We start from the raw sequence: 17,795 nt of genomic DNA, 5'->3' as shown, positions 1-17,795 counted from the left end.
CATTTTCTGTTGAGTGACTTTACTTTCTCTTTGGTTTTTGTAACAACAACTGTTAATTTAATCCCCCATTTTCTCTTCAAATTATGTCAGTGTGTTAATCTGACCTGACATGAAAACTATTTTCTGCAGACATGCACTTTTCAGAAAGTTGATTTGTTCAATTTCACTTCAGCAATTTGAAACATGTTACGATCATATTTAATGTTAAGTAGGTTTTGGGCTAAAGGGGGGCTTTAAAGGGTTAAACTACACATTAAGGCTGTGGAAATGAGACAGTTTTGTCGTTTCTATGGTAAACTCTGACATAACACACATTTGCTGGTAGACATGAGTTACAGTCGGAGAATTGCGGTTTGGACATGTGCTTGTCTCACATCTGCTCAGGAGACACGTCTCGTAACTCAAACATGGAGGAGATGGTTTAGTATGATACAGATCCAACCGATCTGTGATTCGTGTTTATTCGCTACACAGTAAATGAGACGTGTATTTGTTTGGAAATGGTTGATGATTAAAATCAGAGCAAAGTGCACGACTACAGTCAGTGAGGACACACGCAGAGTGGGCTTTCCTCGACATTGCATAACTTTTACTTCCATGTATCTGAAGTTGGGCGCCAGGATTTGAGCGCTATGTGGTACTTTTGCGATATTATTGGCCATATCTGGCAATCGCCGTTTATTTTGTTTTATTTGTTTGCGTTCTGGATCACACCTGCGTTCCTGCATCCGCAGTGTTTGGATTTTAAACCTCCCTTTCAACCTCAACAAGAACTTCAGTTCTGTCAAATGTATAAATACTTCGGCTGCTGTGATTATGCCAGAGACCAAGAGCTGATGGCAAAATACTATAGGATAATGGATAACTTCGATTATTATGGATATTCGAACTGTGCATCGTATGTTCAAGATCTGCTCTGTCAGGTAAGTTTGGTCGACTGCAATCTGAAACTTCTTCGAAACGAATTAGAAATGTTCTTCTGCTTGTTGCTTGTAAATGTATTCGAACCATTATATGTTCGCCTCCCAACACGTAGCCTACCGCAATTTGCAGCCATTACAAATTGTAAACGATGGTTCTTTCCCAGCAGACTGCCTGCCAGCGTTGCCATTGAGTTGAAATACAGTTGTTTGGTTAGAGGCCAAATGAGGTCACTAGTAATCACGAGGAATCTCTTTTGGCCAGTATGAACAGAACTGAACTTGCAAATAATTAAAATCCATATGCATGCATAGTCATGTAAATGAACACACAAATAGCGTAGCATAATAGAAATACATAAAACTTTTTTTTTTTTTTTTGTAGAAACCAAAATACATATTTTTCATGATTCCTTTATGAAAAGAATGTTTTTAAAAAATACTATTTTAAATTAAATGTCTTTACTGTCTTTGACTAATTTAATGCATCCGTGACCAATAAAAGTATTAATTTCTTATTAAAAACCTATAGTATACAGGGGTGCACATAAGTGGTGCGCATGCGCGACCAAAATAAAAACCGCGCTGGGTCAATAATTTCAGAATGCTCTTTTGCGTACAGACATGGTTCACAGCCCAGTTATAGATTATAAAAACTGTAATATTGTATACTGATTTTAGTAGTGCTGTCAAACGATTAATCGCCTCCAAAATAAAAGTTTTTGTTTACATAGTATATGTGTATGTACTGTGTATATTTATTAAGTATATATATACACACACATGCATGTATATATTTAAGAAAAATATGTTACGTTTATATATTAAATACATTTATATATAATATAAATTATATGAATATAAATATATACATGTAAATACATGTAAATATTTTCAAAATATATGCTGTATGTGTGTGTGTGTGTATATATATATATATATATATATATATATATATATATATATATATATATATATATATATATATATATATATACACAATACACAAACATATATTATGTAAACAAAAACTTTTATTTTGGATGTGATTAATCGCAATTTATCTTTTGGCTCACTAGATTTTAGGTTTGAAAATGATGAAAATTCATATAAAAAACAAATAAGTAAAAAAAGATGAAAAATGTAAATATTAGCATTGTATTTTGAAGTGTATTATCAAATGTATTTTTATTTAATATTTACTTTTTATTTTAAAATATATAAAAGAATGAACACAACCTATTTATTATTTTGTTTATTATTGTATTTAAAAATACAAAATAAATAAATTGCAATAATACTATTATCACTATTATTAATTATTTCATTTTTATAGTTATATTTAATGAGTCACACTGTGCAGTGTGAGCACCAAACCAAATCTCCAGGTGCTCTCATGAAACATTCATGTGCACCCACACACACACACATATGCATACAGTATACATAACACCATAGCAATTGGTAGCAAACAGGGGTCACTGAAGTGGTTAAAGTGGTTGTGGTTTCTCAGACTGTTGAATGTGGGAAAGCAGACATGACTTTGCAAATCAATTGCTTGAGGCCATCGCAATTCAGTTACATCCCCCTCTTTTCCTGTGTCTCTTCTTCAGGAATGCTCTCCATACGCTGCTCACCTTTTTGACGCTGAAGACCCCAGCACACCCTTACGGACCATACCTGGACTCTGCCCAGACTACTGCTCTCAATTCCATTCCAAGTGCAGATCCTTTCTTTCCTTGTTGTCTGACGATCCACGTCTTCCAGAACTTAAACATGACCAGCACAGACTTTGTCAGTACCTCGAGCTGGATGACCCAGATTACTGCTATCCTCATCTGCTGAGCAATGAACGGTTGACAAAAAATCTGGGCCGCACCACAGCAGACTCTGAAGGCTGCTTGCAGCTGTGTTTGGAGGAGGTTGCCAATGGACTCAGAAATCCTCTTGCCATGGTTCACGCCAATGATGGCACGCACAGGTTTTTCATTGCTGAACAAGTTGGCCTGGTCTGGGTATATCTTCCAGATCGATCAAAACTTGAAAAGCCATTTCTAAACATCACAAAAGCTGTGTTGACATCTCCATGGGAAGGTGATGAAAGAGGCTTTTTGGGACTCACCTTTCACCCTGACTTTAAATACAATGGGAAGCTGTATGTTTACTACTCTGTTGAGGTGGGCATCGATGAGAGAATCCGTATCAGTGAGTTCCGTATCTCTTCTACAGATATGAATGTGGTTGACCACGGTTCAGAAAGGTGAGCGGTTTTTCTTTGACCCTATGCTTTCATATTGAGTTCAGAGCGTCCAAAAGTCCCTGTGTCTTCATGTCCCCTCAGAATCATTTTGGAGATCGATGAACCTGCTTCTAATCACAATGGTGGACAGCTTCTCTTCGCCGATGATGGATACTTATATATCTTTACTGGAGATGGTGGAATGGCAGGAGATCCATTTGGGAAATTTGGAAATTCACAGAACAAGTAAGTTAAGATGATTAGTCTGGAACTCAACTCTGATATTCTACAAGAATCTAAATTCAGTTTGGTACAAGAAGGACAGATTGCCTGTGATAATTTTCCATCTCTTATCTGGATGTTACTGCTAGATCTGCCCTTTTGGGAAAGGTTCTGCGCATTGATGTAAATGACAACGAAAGGGGGCCACTGTATAGAATCCCACCGGACAATCCATTTGTGGATGAACCCAGTGCTCGCCCAGAGGTTTTTGCCTATGGGGTGAGGAACATGTGGAGGTGCTCAGTAGACAGAGGAGATCCGATAACCAAGGAAGGAAAAGGACGAATCTTTTGTGGGGACGTGGGCCAGAATAAGTATGAAGAAGTCGACATTGTGGAGAAGGGCCGGAATTATGGCTGGAGAGCAAAAGAGGGCTTCTCTTGTTATGACAAAAAACTTTGTGCCAACAGCTCCTTAGGTGGGAATACAGTTACTCCCAAAGTCAGTCCTTCAAATTCTTAATGTTTGGAATAATGTAATTAATTGTGATCGGATGGATGGATAAGTAAATATCTTTTTCAACCCATGAAAACACTATGTACTTTTTTACTTCTAGATGATGTTCTTCCAATTTACGCATATCCACACAAAATGGGTAAATCTGTCACAGGTGGATATGTTTACAGAGGCTGTGAAAATCCAAATTTAAATGGCATGTACATATTTGGAGACTTCATGAGCGGGTACGTAATGACATATATGCACACACACTACTATTTAAAAGTCTGACTGTTGAACATTTAGCTTTGCCATCACAAGAATAAATATATATAAAATAAAAAAATAGTTATTTCATATTGTAATAATATTTTACAATATTATAGTTTATCAAATAATTTCAGATAAAAAAAAAGCATCCTTGGTGAGCATAAAATAGTTCATTAACTAATACTTTTTCAAAATGACAAACATTCTTTTAAATGTGAACTGTATGAATTTCCACAGACGCCTGATGAGTTTAAAGGAAAACAGAAACTCACGCAATTGGGAATACAATGAGATTTGCATGGGAGTGGGTCTGACTTGTTCATTTCCAGGGCTTATCAACAATTACTATCCGTACATCATTTCGTTTGCAGAGGATGAGGCAGGTGTGTACCCAGAAAGGCTATATGTTCCTTTTTCACACTTTATATACTGCATAAAAGAGTTATTATCACCTCCTAATGTACAAAATTCTATTTAAAGCTTTATAATAATTTGAGAAATAGGTAATGTAACCTAATTTTTTTTGTTTTGTTTTTTGTGACCAGGTGAACTCTATTTTATGTCTACTGAAATACCGAGTGCGGAATCACCTACAGGTGTTGTGTACAAGATTGTTGACCCCTCAAGGTATTAATTTTTTATTATTCATGATGTAGTCTCATGGTGTGCAAAGATCAGCTTGTGTTGCCTCTTAACAGACTTTACTCTCAAAAGATGAAAAGGCTGTGTTGGCAGTAAAACGTGCTGCTGCTATGTATCTCTCTCTCACTGACAATATTTTGACTTGTTCCTCTCTTACTTAAAAAAAAAAAACAGCCAAAATCTGGGTTACAGTGAAACCCTTACAAAGCAAACCAAAGGGACCAGTCCGTAATTTTAAAATACTCACTGCCACAAGGCGTAAACAGTATGCATAGTAACATGATTTAAGTCTAAAAATGTACTTACTAGCCTTTTCTGTGTAAAGCTGCCATTTTTACAACTACATTGTGGCAACGTAACACCTAAAACCCTTAAACAGCCGTAAAATGGTGAGAACTCTTTTACAGCTTAAATAATACACAAGTTTTAACATAATATAAGTGCTTTTATAAAATTCTAAGCCTCACATTTTTTTAATAAATCCTTTTTAATAAAACTGGCCCCCATTTACTTCAGTTGTAAGAGTCTCACCATAACCTGGATTTTTACTTGTGTTAAAGAAAACAAGAGACAAGCTGAAATAAATTCTGTGGTAATCAACATTATTAGGCCACAAATGACGTCAACTGAACCCAGAATATTCATTAAAAAAAATATTAAAATGCTCTCCCTGCTTTATTACAGACGTGCACCGCCAGGAAAATGTCATTATGAGCCACTTTCAGTTCGTGTTAGGAGCAGTCTCATACAATTCAAGCCAAAGGAAAGTAAGTTGGCTGCTTTTTTTAAGAGATCTAGTAAGTCTGTACTTCCAAAACGGTGTGCCTATGTGCTCAAAATATTTAATTTTTAGCCAAATATGTAATAGATTGCCACAGGGATGATGTATTTTTGTAGGCCAAACTGGAAGTTAGCGTCACCATGGGATGATGGAACCCAAAGCTCAAAAATACCAACTCTTTTCCGAGTTCTAAGACTCATTCCTGCGGCTCTCTATAACAACCTGACTGAGTCATTGATTTCTGAGTAAATCCCTCTTTTCACAGCACTAATAGGAGTCCATGTTCCAACAAAGCATCCCAGACTCTCAAATACAGAGGAACCTCCTGACGCTGGCTCAAAAGACAGGCTTCAAGAGCTGCTGGACAGCTTAAGAGAACAGGACGAGCAGATCACCCCCACACCATTCCCCCCAACTACACCCAAGCCCCTCAGGACATCTAGGCAGAGGAAGGGTAGACGCAGGAAGGGCAAGCACAAGAAGGGAGCTGTGAGGTTGGTCGGGGATGAAGAGGGTCGGAGGGATCGGGGAAGGGTGGAAGTATATGTCAATGGGGAATGGGGGACCATTTGTGATGATCTCTGGAATACCAAGAATGCCATAGTGGTTTGCCGGCAGCTCGGGTTCCACCATGCACTTAAGGCTGCCAAGCATGCTGAGTTTGGAGAGGGGACGAGCCTGAAGATTATTCTGGATGATGTGCAGTGTGAAGGGACAGAGGAAACTCTTTTGGACTGTCAGCACGCTGGGATTGGGGTACACAACTGCGCTCACTATGAAGATGCTGGAGTAATATGTGGAAATTCAGTTTCAGGTCTGGAGTAATCCGGAAAAAAAAAAAACAACCTTTTTGTTATTAGTTATAGCACATAGGTCTACCTCATCTTTACAATACAGAAGACATATGGCCTATAATAAAATGTGATATTTGAGTTTAATTTTTATCATAAATACGCATTCATGTTCATGGTTTGATGCTCAAATTTATAGACCTATGTGGATGTTTTAATTTGTCTGAATCAATGAAGTTATGTTATCAAATATATGACGTCATTGCATAACTTTTGTAACTGTTAATTTACCATCATTCGTTAACAAATAAATTCAGAATGATAACGTTTTTGTGATTATTTAAAACCAACACAAAACGTAGTGCAGAAAACAGCATGTAGCACTTACAGCTTAAAGGGATAGTTCACCCAAAAAATGAAAATGATTTGGCAGTAGCCATTGATACTATGCAAGTCAGTGACTTCCATCAACTGTTTGGTTACCCACATTCTTCAAAATATCATCTTTTGTGTTGAAACAGAAGAAAGAAACTCCTACAGGTTTGGAACAACTTGAAGCTGAGTAGGCCTAGCCTAAATGATGATAATTTTAATTTTTAGGTAAATCCCTTTTAATATGTCTTGGATAGGTGGCTTTGTATATTTTGACGTACTTTGGAGTACAATATAAATACCATAGTATATGAATATGGTATTGGTATTCATATATTGTGTATAAACGATCTGTCAAAGTACCATGATATGACAATCTTGTAGAATCACTTTAAAACTATCGCTAGTTCAACTGGCCATTATAGCTGTTTTGTTTTTCTTCTTTTTTATATTTGCTCTAAACAATAACCTTTTCTATGAAGTTGTTAGTTATTTATTTTTAGTAGCAAATTCGTTTTGTTGAGTAGCCTAAAGTGGGCGGGTTCGTTTGCTTTAGTAAACGTTTGTGGCTAAATACGCCAATAAAATAGATATATAGAAATACATGAAAACTAAATATTTTGGTACAATATTACACTGTATCGTATTACTATAATAGTATTTCTTACTGTTTTTCGCAGTGTTTTCGTAGTTTATTAGCCATTAGCTGGAAACAAAACAGCGCTTTGGCTCCATAGCTCAGTGGTTAGAGCACTGGTCTTGTAAACCAGGGGTCGCGAGTTCGATCCTCGCTGGGGCCTCATCTTATTCTTACAATCACCCAAAGATCTTTTTTTTTAGCAATGTGACACTATTATTGGATTAACACAACTGATCAAAGGGGAATATTAACATAGTATACATGTGTTTAAAGCAGCCTGCATGGTATCAGCAGTGTGTAGAAGAGTTGTTTTTAAAATACATTTTCTAATCATATGGAAATGTAAAGTAAAATACTAATGTAAAGATAATAATGTAACGTGCTTTTTCTTTTCAAGAGTTATATTTAAGCAGCATTTTTAGCTTGAGGATAATTGCTGTATATATTTAATCAGGGTTTTGAAAAAAAAAAAAAAAAAAAAAAACAAAAAAAAAAGCTTTGTAGTTTGCTTGTAGTTAATGTATTCCTCTTAAAATCCAAACAGAAGCTAAATAAATCTGTGTTATCCAAATGTGGGTAGATGACATTGTTCTCATTTGAATAATGGTGTCTTTGTGTGCTGAATTCCAGCTCTGTTTTGAGCAAGGTCATTGATATGCTGAGCATTCAATCACGTAGGTAGTGCCAGCCTATCTCTGCCAACTTCTTTTACAAAGTTGGCATCCCTCTGAAAAGTCATTTAGCTCGCTGCCTCTAGAAACACATCTTTTACAGAGCAGGTCTACCTGTTAAACAATGAAGAGATGAATGTCATTTTAGTAAATTTCTCAGGATGTGCAAGTGTCTAAAGTAGTCACTATGTAATCATGGTTATTATAACAAATGTGTATATGTGTAATCATAAATATATAGAGAGAAAGAGACAGAGTTAAAAAAAAAAAAAACAGTGAGCCAAAGAGTGCTAGACCTAATGTTCATTTCAAATGAATTAAATGTGGTGTTATAGTGACACCTACTGGCATTATTAGTTAATTAATTTAAGAAAATAAATGTATGTAGTGAGTGTAACCATCTAATGCCAATAGATGGCAGTGTTGCACTACAATAATTATTTTTCATGATTTAATAATTATTTTTATTTATTCATTTTATAATATAGTTAATTTTCTTTTTTCCCCTCTTTTCCCTTGATTTATGGGTTATACAAACTTAACTGTATATTGTTTAATGTTTGCAAATGAACAAATATATAAAAATGCTAATGTTCCTTGAATAATAATATATTTAAACACTCACACACACACACACACACACACACACACACACACACACACACACACACACACACACACACACACACACACGGGAGTTTAAGAAATGACCTGCTGTTGTGAATTTAATTAATAAGAACAGTCCAGCGATGCACGGTTTTAATACTAAGAGCTTTTTAACATTAAATTGCCATGTTTTTAATTAATTAAAATAATTGAGTTTTAAATAACTAATACATAATTCATCTTAATTTAATATAACTCCTGGTTAGTTACTGTATGCACCACTGACTGTTTTTTTTTTTTTTTTTTTTTTTTTTTTTTTTTTACAGACGAATGATGTGCACCTTACTAAAGAAACTGATTGGTCTCTTGTCTTGTATATAAACTATTAATAATAGTCATGGGAATTAAATATTAATAATAGTCTGCCACCCATATGGTGCTTCTGATCATCCTTCCCTTTGTCAAGAAGATTTAGAGTGTACCTTTAAATAAAAAAAAAATAAATAAACCTGTCATCACGTTTAAAAATGGTATTTATTTTCCTTATGAATCACATTAGATCAAATAACATCTGAAGCGGAAAACTTCATGACTGAAAACTGAGCCACCATTTTCCAGACAATGACACAATGATTATTACATATGATGTAAAATCAGCAAATGTTGAAAGGTTTGACTACTCCCCCCTTATAAAGGATGGACCATGTGGCTGTAGGATGTACAGTGGGTTGTTTCGAGCCCATTCAAATCAAAACAACCATGTCACCCCAACATGAACCCATTTCATATCTTAAATTAGTCACTCTGTCTTCCTGGTAATTATGGTCAATTAATGGGACACTAGTGAGTGCTCTCCTCTAGCAAGCTTTAAGTGAAGCGCTGAACCTGAACAACTCCCATTTCCTGTCACGTTTCTCTGTCCTCTTATCAAAAGGTTGATGGCCACAGACCCAGATCCTCGAGTTCTGGAGAGGCGCTGGAGCGTTTCTCTCTGCCATGTGTCACTGCTCATCACAGTGGACACATCACTTTTTACATTCATCCATTCATCAGGCCATGTCTTTATTGTCCCTTTTGTTGCATCCAAAATTTCTTTAAAAAATAAAACAAAATCTTACTGACCCCTGTCTTTTGAACAGTAGTGTGGTCTACCAGACCATGAAACACAAATCTGATGAAGGTCCATTGTTGTCATGCTTAACGTTTTTCCATTCAGAAGTGTGTGTATGGCTGTAGTCTTGTCTGTTAATAGGGCTGGGGTGACTGACACAAACGGGTCAGTGAGTGGGAGTAAGGGTCTCTGGCTGGCTCCAGACCGCCAGGCGATCCTACATACAGCTGTTTACTCACAGCTTGGGTCCTTCCTGAGGACCTGCCCCCTCCAGAGACCTGGAGCACAACGTGGCTACTGCCCCAACACTCAATTTAGGGCTCGGACCGAACCCCTCCCCCAAGTTAACAGCATTGCATAGCTGGCAAAGATACAGGCTGACCATAAAAGTTATAAATTGTGACAAACACATCTGCCATAATCCTTGATGGGCTTCAATGTGTTATAAACAAACTTTTACCTTAAGGAAAACATTATTATTATTGCTCAACCACATAGCTACCACCCAGAACACCCTAGCAACCACCATGAGCACCTTAGCAACCACATAGCAGCTCCCCACAAACCATCCAGAACCCCCTAGCAAACACCTGGATTTGGAACTTCCCAGAATAGTTAGCAATCACTAGTAATGCCCTGGCAACCACTTGGAACATTCTATCACCTTGATATGCCCTAGAAACCACCCAGAATACCTTAGAAACCACAGCACAATACCGTGTTCTCATGAGTAAGCTTTCTGGTTGATTGAAAAAGACCTCTTCCCAGTTCTCAAAAGCTACACACACTTTTTTGAGTGGTCAGACTCATGTCTGAAGCACCACGGATCAAGGGTTGCCCTTTGGAGGCTGTAAAAGCTTGCTGAACACAGGACTAGAAAGCATCCGTAAGGAAAATAAACTGTTATAAGGACCTTGGAGCTCAGCAGATGTGGCGCCGTGCGTAGAGAGCCAGCAGTAAACATTTGGTTAACTCTCCTGTTGAACAATGAAAGATCTGCCTTTACAGCCATCCATAGCAATCATAGCATTGCATTGTCAGGTGAGTTATCTTTTGCTATTGTGCTCTGTGAATGGGAATAGCTGAGATACCCTCCCCAAGTGAGTGATAACATCTCCTGGTAGAGGTTTTATGAAGAACCAAATGTGCAGCAGACAATAGACTGACCCCGAAAGGTTGAGTTCTAGCCGCTCCGATGGTTCACTCTGGGATTGTGTGAATTCTCTCTAAGACCTCAGACCTCAGGTCTGAAAACAAGAGGTTCTTACAAAAGTCTGGGAAGCCAGCAATCACTGTGGGTTTAGAAGAGAAAGGCCTGCAATTTAAGGTTGTTTTACAAATTGGAAATATTGGTCATTTTTGTTAGTTGGTGAGTGGTGTAATGTGCAGGTTGAGGAAGGACAATCTTTTAAACCTATCAATTGCTCTTAGAAAATGAGATATAAAAAGAAAACATTATTATTGTCATTATTATAAATAAATACAACAAATTTTCTATAATTTTTAGCATTTAATGATTTTAAAACGTCAAAATTTGAGTTCCAAACTTCAAAATATCACTCTTAGAAAATAAGGTATAAAAAAAAAATCAATCAATCAATCCTATTAAATTGCTGAATTAAGGTAAAACAATTGTTTTACATAATATATATTTAAACAAAACATTGAGAACTTTGACAAGGCTGTCAGTAGGCCAAATAATGTTTTTGATTAACTGGTCTGGCCAATATACCAATCTATCCTAAGTGCATCTGAATTCATACTTGAGCTCTTGGGGTCTCATCCTGTGTTTTTTATTTGACAGAATGACGTTATATAAGGAGTAGGAAATGACAACAGCGGGGCAAAAACTAAAGGAACAATTGCAGATAATCAAGGCTGACATCACTGGTCTGTCTGTTTTGTGTTTTATTTGTGCCTGTGGAAGAATGAACCAGAGCTGAAATCCCAAACCGATAAAGCCCAAATCAGCCTCAGCTGTGAACAGGCCAGCAGGGTCATGGCTAAAATGCACATGCCATATCGAACACATCCACAGAGAGAAGAAATTACAATAATTGTTATTTCTTTCTGCATATCGTGTTGCTGGTCTAAAATTCTTCATAAATTTGCTCCAACCTTGTTTGCTGCAAAAACTTTGTTCTTTAGCATTCATTGATACATATATCCATTGAACCCCCCCCCCCCCCCCCCATGTTGAAAACAATTTTTAAATGTTTAGCCAATGACAATTTTATTGGAGGGTCTTTCAAAGCATGAATTTATTAAAAAAATGTGCTGCCTTCACAACAAATCAATAATAATGTGCATGTTGTGGAGCAAAAAAGAAATAGATTAAAATAAAAAAATGAATAAAAAGTAAATATAAATAAAAATAATAATATAGCCCATGATAAATGGGAATGTTAAAGCTTTTTACAGGCTTTACAGACATCCTTGGTTTTATACATAATTCTATTGCAGTATTTTTATTTATTTATTTATATATTTTATTAGTCCCTAATAATGTGCATGTTGTGGTGCAAACAGAATAAAATGAATAAAATAAAATAAATACTTTATCCATGAGAAAAGATGGCATATTGTAATATATTCTAATCTTTTTGTATTCTATCTGTTTTCTTTTCATTGTTTATACAACTAACAAAAGCAAAAAAAGACCTCTAACACTAGCTTGCTTTATTCTTTTTCTTTTTCTATTTCTATCTGTTTTCTTTTTATTTATTATATTATTTAAAAAGCCCTTACTATGTGTACTGCGTTAAGCTAACTGAGACTTATTGCACTTGTATATCATTGCTGTTTTGTTGATTTTGATTGGTTCCATTGTCCTCATTTGTAAGTCGCTTTGGATAAAAGCGTCTGCTAAATGACTAAATGTAAATATTAAATCACATTAGGAATGGGAATGTATTGCTTTCTGCAGGCTTCACAGACATCCTTGGTTTTAATCCAGCAATCTGGAAGAATGAAGGCTTTTCATATGCTTGTATCAGCCATATAAGCCTGTTTCTGTGAGGATATTTGGACATAAATCACAAGCACAAATATGCATGTACACTGCTCTTTTTGTAAGGGACAGAGACCTGGTGGCCAGTATAGACTGAACATAGGCATTTGTGGCTCCCCTGCAGGAAGCACTAAGGAAATCTGGGATTGCTGTTGGTCTAGAAGAGTAAACATGGCGTTAACCACCAGGCACTGGCAGCAGACCAGTGCCTATGCTTTCATGAGCTGGCTAATGCACCACTAAGCTAACGGCTCTGAAAAAAAAGAAAAATTTCTCACAGACAGGTGGGAGGCCAAATTAAGGAAGACCTAATTAAAAAAAAATCTAATTCTTAGTTATCATTATTTAATATATAATTCTAAAGTGCATTTAAAACACAGAGCTTATGTAAACATTATCTAAACGTTAGATTGCTAAACATTACAATTTTCTAGCTTGAATCGGGCATTCATCATGACATATGACATAACAAATCTTGATGCAATTAACCCCACTGTTTTTCCTTTATTCACTTTCCCTCAACAGTCTACACATCTGCTGATGATTCCTCATCTTTTCCAAGGACGCCAATGTGGACTACATATGTTTGGCTGCATTTCCTTGTCCATTTATCCCCGGTTCCCTCTGAATTACTGTAGTAATGTGTTGAATTAGTAATGTGCTTTATGCCACCATACAGATGTCCACCATCAGGCAGTTCTCTTAAATCATATTTGGATCGACCCTTTTCAAAGCGAATTGGTGATGAATTAGCAATGACGCACCATTGCTCAGGCTCTCTTCACATCAAAAGTTAAATGTAGCTTGTGTTCCTGTTTCTCTAATGCTCCGTGTCACAAATTTGGTGGTCTGTTTTTACAGACTTTTCGTGCAGCGACATTTGGTGGATGTAACAGAGCAAAGCTTTTCATTCATATTATCTAAAGTTTCAGACTCAGAGAGCTCCTGAAACCTACCCAGCATGCCAGGGAATAAATTATATCAGTTCTGGGAAGTGGCTGTAATGCAAATAAACAGCAATGTGCTAATAGCTGGAACATTTCACACCCAGCAAACCAGTGTAATGTAAAAAAGTTGATTAATTGTGGTTGGTCATTTTCTGCTCAACAGATGTGCAGTTTGTCTCGTTTTGTGCAGTTTGTCTCGTTTTGTGTGAATTATGTGTTCAGATTAATATTTATTAAAACAGATAGATAGATCCACACTGCGTCCCATAGCGCATTCTATCAGCATGACCGGTGTCTGAAGCACGTGTGTAAACACTCCAAATCATTGGCCCGCACAGCCCATGACGTCATTAGCAGTCATTAGCATGTCATAAACTTCTTTTGTCTTCAGGAGCTGTTTTTTGCCTCCTAAGCAGAAGTCTATCAGAGATGTACTTGATTGAGAACAGTTTACTTTGATGGCTATCCCATTTTATGAAGATTGTAGCAAGATGCCCCTCCCCAGTGATTTGGGGTTTTAAGTAGGGTTCTAGTGTAATTTCAGTGGCCGACCTGTAACATCATCAAAGTTGATAACTGTCTGAGGACAGTTCCCTTTGACTTGCTGCCCAGATCGAGAGAGATGTCCCTCACGAGAGTATGTGGATATTGAAGCAGGGTACCTTGCTCCTCTGTTCAGTCCGCATGTACAGGTTCCTTGGAAATGATTTTCCCACACAAATTTAGTAACTAGTTCGAAGTGGTCACATGGATTTGCTGCACTGAACAACAGGAAGCTGCTTGGTTTGAAAGTGACTTAGGTGCTTCATAAATCGCTAAATTTCTGGCAATAGACAATCAACATTTTTATCTGTGAAACATTTGCTGTTATATTATATACAGTGTTCCTGTTTTCCTGTTGGATCCTGTAACATCTGCTAAATGACTAAATGTAAATGTTATTGTCCTCCAGGTGAAAGGATTTGGAGTCTGTTTTAAATAGTAAATTAGCAATAGTTATTGCAATGCATGCATAATTTTAGATTCGCTCAACTGATGTAACTGTAACAAAAACACTCTTGCCTATCCAATATTGAATGCGTTTACTTATGACCCACTTTTTTAAATAACACATTAAGTCTTAGAAGCTAGAAATAGGAATTTAACTGATTCCTTTATAATAAAGAGGGGCAGAATCAAGCAATAGCAGAACACAGATTCCTCTATTAGCTTGAATCTGGTGCAGTACAGGTTTTGTGCTGCGAGCTGTACTCAGTCAGAGCAGGAGGCTTTGATCTAGGCTCATCACGGTCCATTCCTCCAGCACCCATATGGACTTACTTTTCTCAGGTCTGCTTTGGATCTCTTTCTCTCCCTTATTTATAGCCTGAACAGTGGTTGTAAAACAAGCCTCTCTCAAAAGTTGCTCTCATTCATCAATGCTTGCAGTGATGCTTTTGCCCTGACATTCCGCAGCATGTACTACAGTTTTAACTGACATGAATATCATCATAAACCAGAAAATATCACCCTAATTTTGCTACATTCATCACAAACAATATATGCAAAAACAAGAACTGGATGCCCTAGATTTAAGGTTCAGTGACTGAAAAAATTCAAAGATTATATATATATAATTGGCTATGAAATATAACTCTTGTATAACCTTATAAACTTAATTTTGAACTTAAAACTTAATTATTCCAAACTTTTGACTTGTAGTGAAAGTATTTTTTTTAAATCATTGAAATATAGGCTTAAATACTCTTCAACAGATCTGTTTCATGAGCCACAAAACCATTTCCACATTATGTGTTCACTGGTAATTATGCTTTCTAATGCATTAATGGTTTGAAGTATGTTGAGAAGACATATGCTAGGAAATAGACTTCCTAATTATTCATAATGTATGGGCAAGAGCAAAGGCCATAGTTGTACACGAAATAACCCAATTTGGTTGTCTGTCTTTAGAGCATGGTCTTTATGTTTGAGCAATGTCCTGTGACCATTCACTCCTCTGTTTATTTTTGTTTCCTCTCGTTGTGAGGGACAAAGAGCAGGCATCCCTCTGACCTCCTGGGGTTCTCCAGGAGGGGGGTGTTTTCTATGCAAACAACCCCAAATACAGGTAGAGTTATCTTTGCCTGACTCCCTGCACCCAGTTCCAAGCCGCCAAGCTTTGAGTTCACCATGGGAGCCTTAGAGGGCTGACCTCTAATAAATATTCTGTTTTAACTCTGTAGTGAGTGTAATTTCTGCTTGCTATGTCCACTGATAGAAAAGAAACATTATGATGAGAGCTGTGGGAGATCCAGAGGTTGCCATGTTCACTTCAAAGGGCTTCAAACGCCTTTTTAGTATTTAATTGAAAATATTACACCTACAATAAAGCTGTTGTAAAAAACTCTAAGTGATGTTGCTAAATGTTTTAAATCAATGTAAAAGTTGTTTTTTTTTTCTCAAAACAATGGAATAAATATTAAATATTTTCTCAAGAATATAAGGTGTTGTGGGTAGAACACATTTACCAATTGGAGCTCAGATTACAAAAATTACCAGAACCAGATGTTCAGTTCAATTTATGGTCTCACATGTTCGTGGAGTCCACTAAATGTGGAGTTTATTTCGGATTGCTGCAAACACTGCAACTGAATTAGTGAGAATGAGCTTTAAATGACTCAATCATGTCCATTGTTCAATTTTTTTTTTTTGTGACTTAAAAACATTCAGCAACCAGTGTGGGCTCCCGAACAAAAAGATTTCAATTAGTCAGTAATTTTTGTGAATCAAAAACATAGAGCAAGTGAAGCCTGAGCGAACGTGTGTCACTACTGTGCACGCACGCCCCTATTTAGTGCATCCCACGGGACGCACGCTCCCCCATAACGGATTAAAAGAGATTGACAGCAACTGTTTAAGTGTAGCAAGTTACATGCACAATCAGAGTGCCAACGCAGATCTTGAGACAGTGAAAGCGTTTGGTTAAAAATTGACATTGTGTGTACCGCTCTCCCGCGCTTTACAGAGGATAGTCGCTGCTGTTGTAAAATCAACAATGGAATATTTATTAAGGTGCCAAGAATATAAGGAGACCCAACTGTCTGTTCGTTTCACACATAATGCACTTGGCATTCGGCACAATCGTCTGTGAGTGACGTCACTTCCCACGACACATATCAAAATCCCTCCCCAAACAACAATCAAAACGCATAGACAATAAAAATCAAAAAACAAAATACAAATAACTGAAAAGCAAAACACAGAATGCCAAAAGAAAAACTCCTAATGCAACACAAAAAATTCACTTGTAATTCACCCACAATTAAAATTAAACCAACAATGAAAGACTCAAAACAAACAAAATTCATCAAAAACACTCCCTTAACAAAAAATATGTATTATATATATATCTTAGATATATATATATATATATATATATATATATATATATATATATTTTTTTTTTTTTTTTTTTCTCAAATATTTATTCGATAAAAGTAATGAATCATGGTTAAAGAACGAAAACTGTTAAGTATCATAAGGAGAACAGAATTATTTCTTTTCATACCTACTTCTGGGTGGTTGCTTATGAGTCTGAGTTTTTTTTTCCCTAATTTGTCATCTAATCATTTATAGAAAAGTAATAGCAATTGTTATAGACAACAATCATTATTGACATCATAATGGGCATCAGTCACTGAAGTCAGAAAAATGCATCTGAGGCAGACAGACCAGACAAAATTGTTGAGGAAATCCACTTAACGGGTTCTCAAAGAACAGAAGGGGAGGGGGAAGATTACTGACCTCCACTGCAGCACCTGACGTGGACTTGGTTCAGGTTGTGTCTTGGCTGAGGCATTCAAGCAATGCTTTACGTGAAGGCAATTAGATTATTAGTGTAGCAGATGGCAGTTACATAGCAAGACTGCTATTCAATGATAATCACTGCAAAAACCCTTTAGGGCTTCAATCTTTTCTCAGCTTTGTTACTCAATATGTAACATTAAGCGTAGTTCTGATAAAGACATCATACTAAGCCAGTTGTCCAATTCATTTTGAATTAGCTCAACTTAAAGCTAATGCTTCTTTTCCTCCA

At 36.5% G+C, this 17,795-nt stretch overlaps 1 protein-coding gene and 1 non-coding gene across 2 annotated transcripts; both read left to right on the top strand.

Moving 5' to 3' along the window:
• The first annotated feature begins 342 nt into the window (after window positions 1-342).
• On the top strand, window positions 343-6,688 carry LOC122148140 (HHIP-like protein 1). The gene is made up of 9 exons (XM_042773819.1): window positions 343-923; window positions 2,534-3,180; window positions 3,262-3,405; window positions 3,531-3,859; window positions 3,998-4,124; window positions 4,387-4,532; window positions 4,695-4,776; window positions 5,476-5,558; window positions 5,838-6,688. Exons 1-9 carry the CDS (start codon window positions 633-635, stop codon window positions 6,395-6,397), a joined length of 2,409 nt encoding a protein of 802 aa, XP_042629753.1. The 5' UTR covers window positions 343-632; the 3' UTR covers window positions 6,398-6,688.
• A 774-nt stretch (window positions 6,689-7,462) lies between these two features.
• Window positions 7,463-7,535, top strand: trnat-ugu. Its single transcript has one exon. It is a non-coding gene; the product is annotated as a tRNA-Thr (tRNA).
• Window positions 7,536-17,795: the final 10,260 nt, after the last annotated feature.

Source organism: Cyprinus carpio, chromosome A17 (genome assembly GCF_018340385.1).
Source record: "Cyprinus carpio isolate SPL01 chromosome A17, ASM1834038v1, whole genome shotgun sequence".
NCBI classification, from domain to species: Eukaryota; Metazoa; Chordata; class Actinopteri; order Cypriniformes; family Cyprinidae; genus Cyprinus; species Cyprinus carpio.
This window is presented reverse-complemented; position numbering and strand designations above follow the sequence as displayed.

Coding starts and splice junctions, on each gene's coding strand:
- LOC122148140 (XM_042773819.1), top strand. CDS start 633: ATGTGGTACTTTTGCGATATTATTGGCCATATCTGGCAATCGCCGTTT. Junction 3,860..3,997: donor TTGTGCCAACAGCTCCTTAG/GTGGGAATACAG, acceptor TTTTACTTCTAG/ATGATGTTCTTCCAATTTAC. Junction 4,125..4,386: donor TTTGGAGACTTCATGAGCGG/GTACGTAATGAC, acceptor GAATTTCCACAG/ACGCCTGATGAGTTTAAAGG.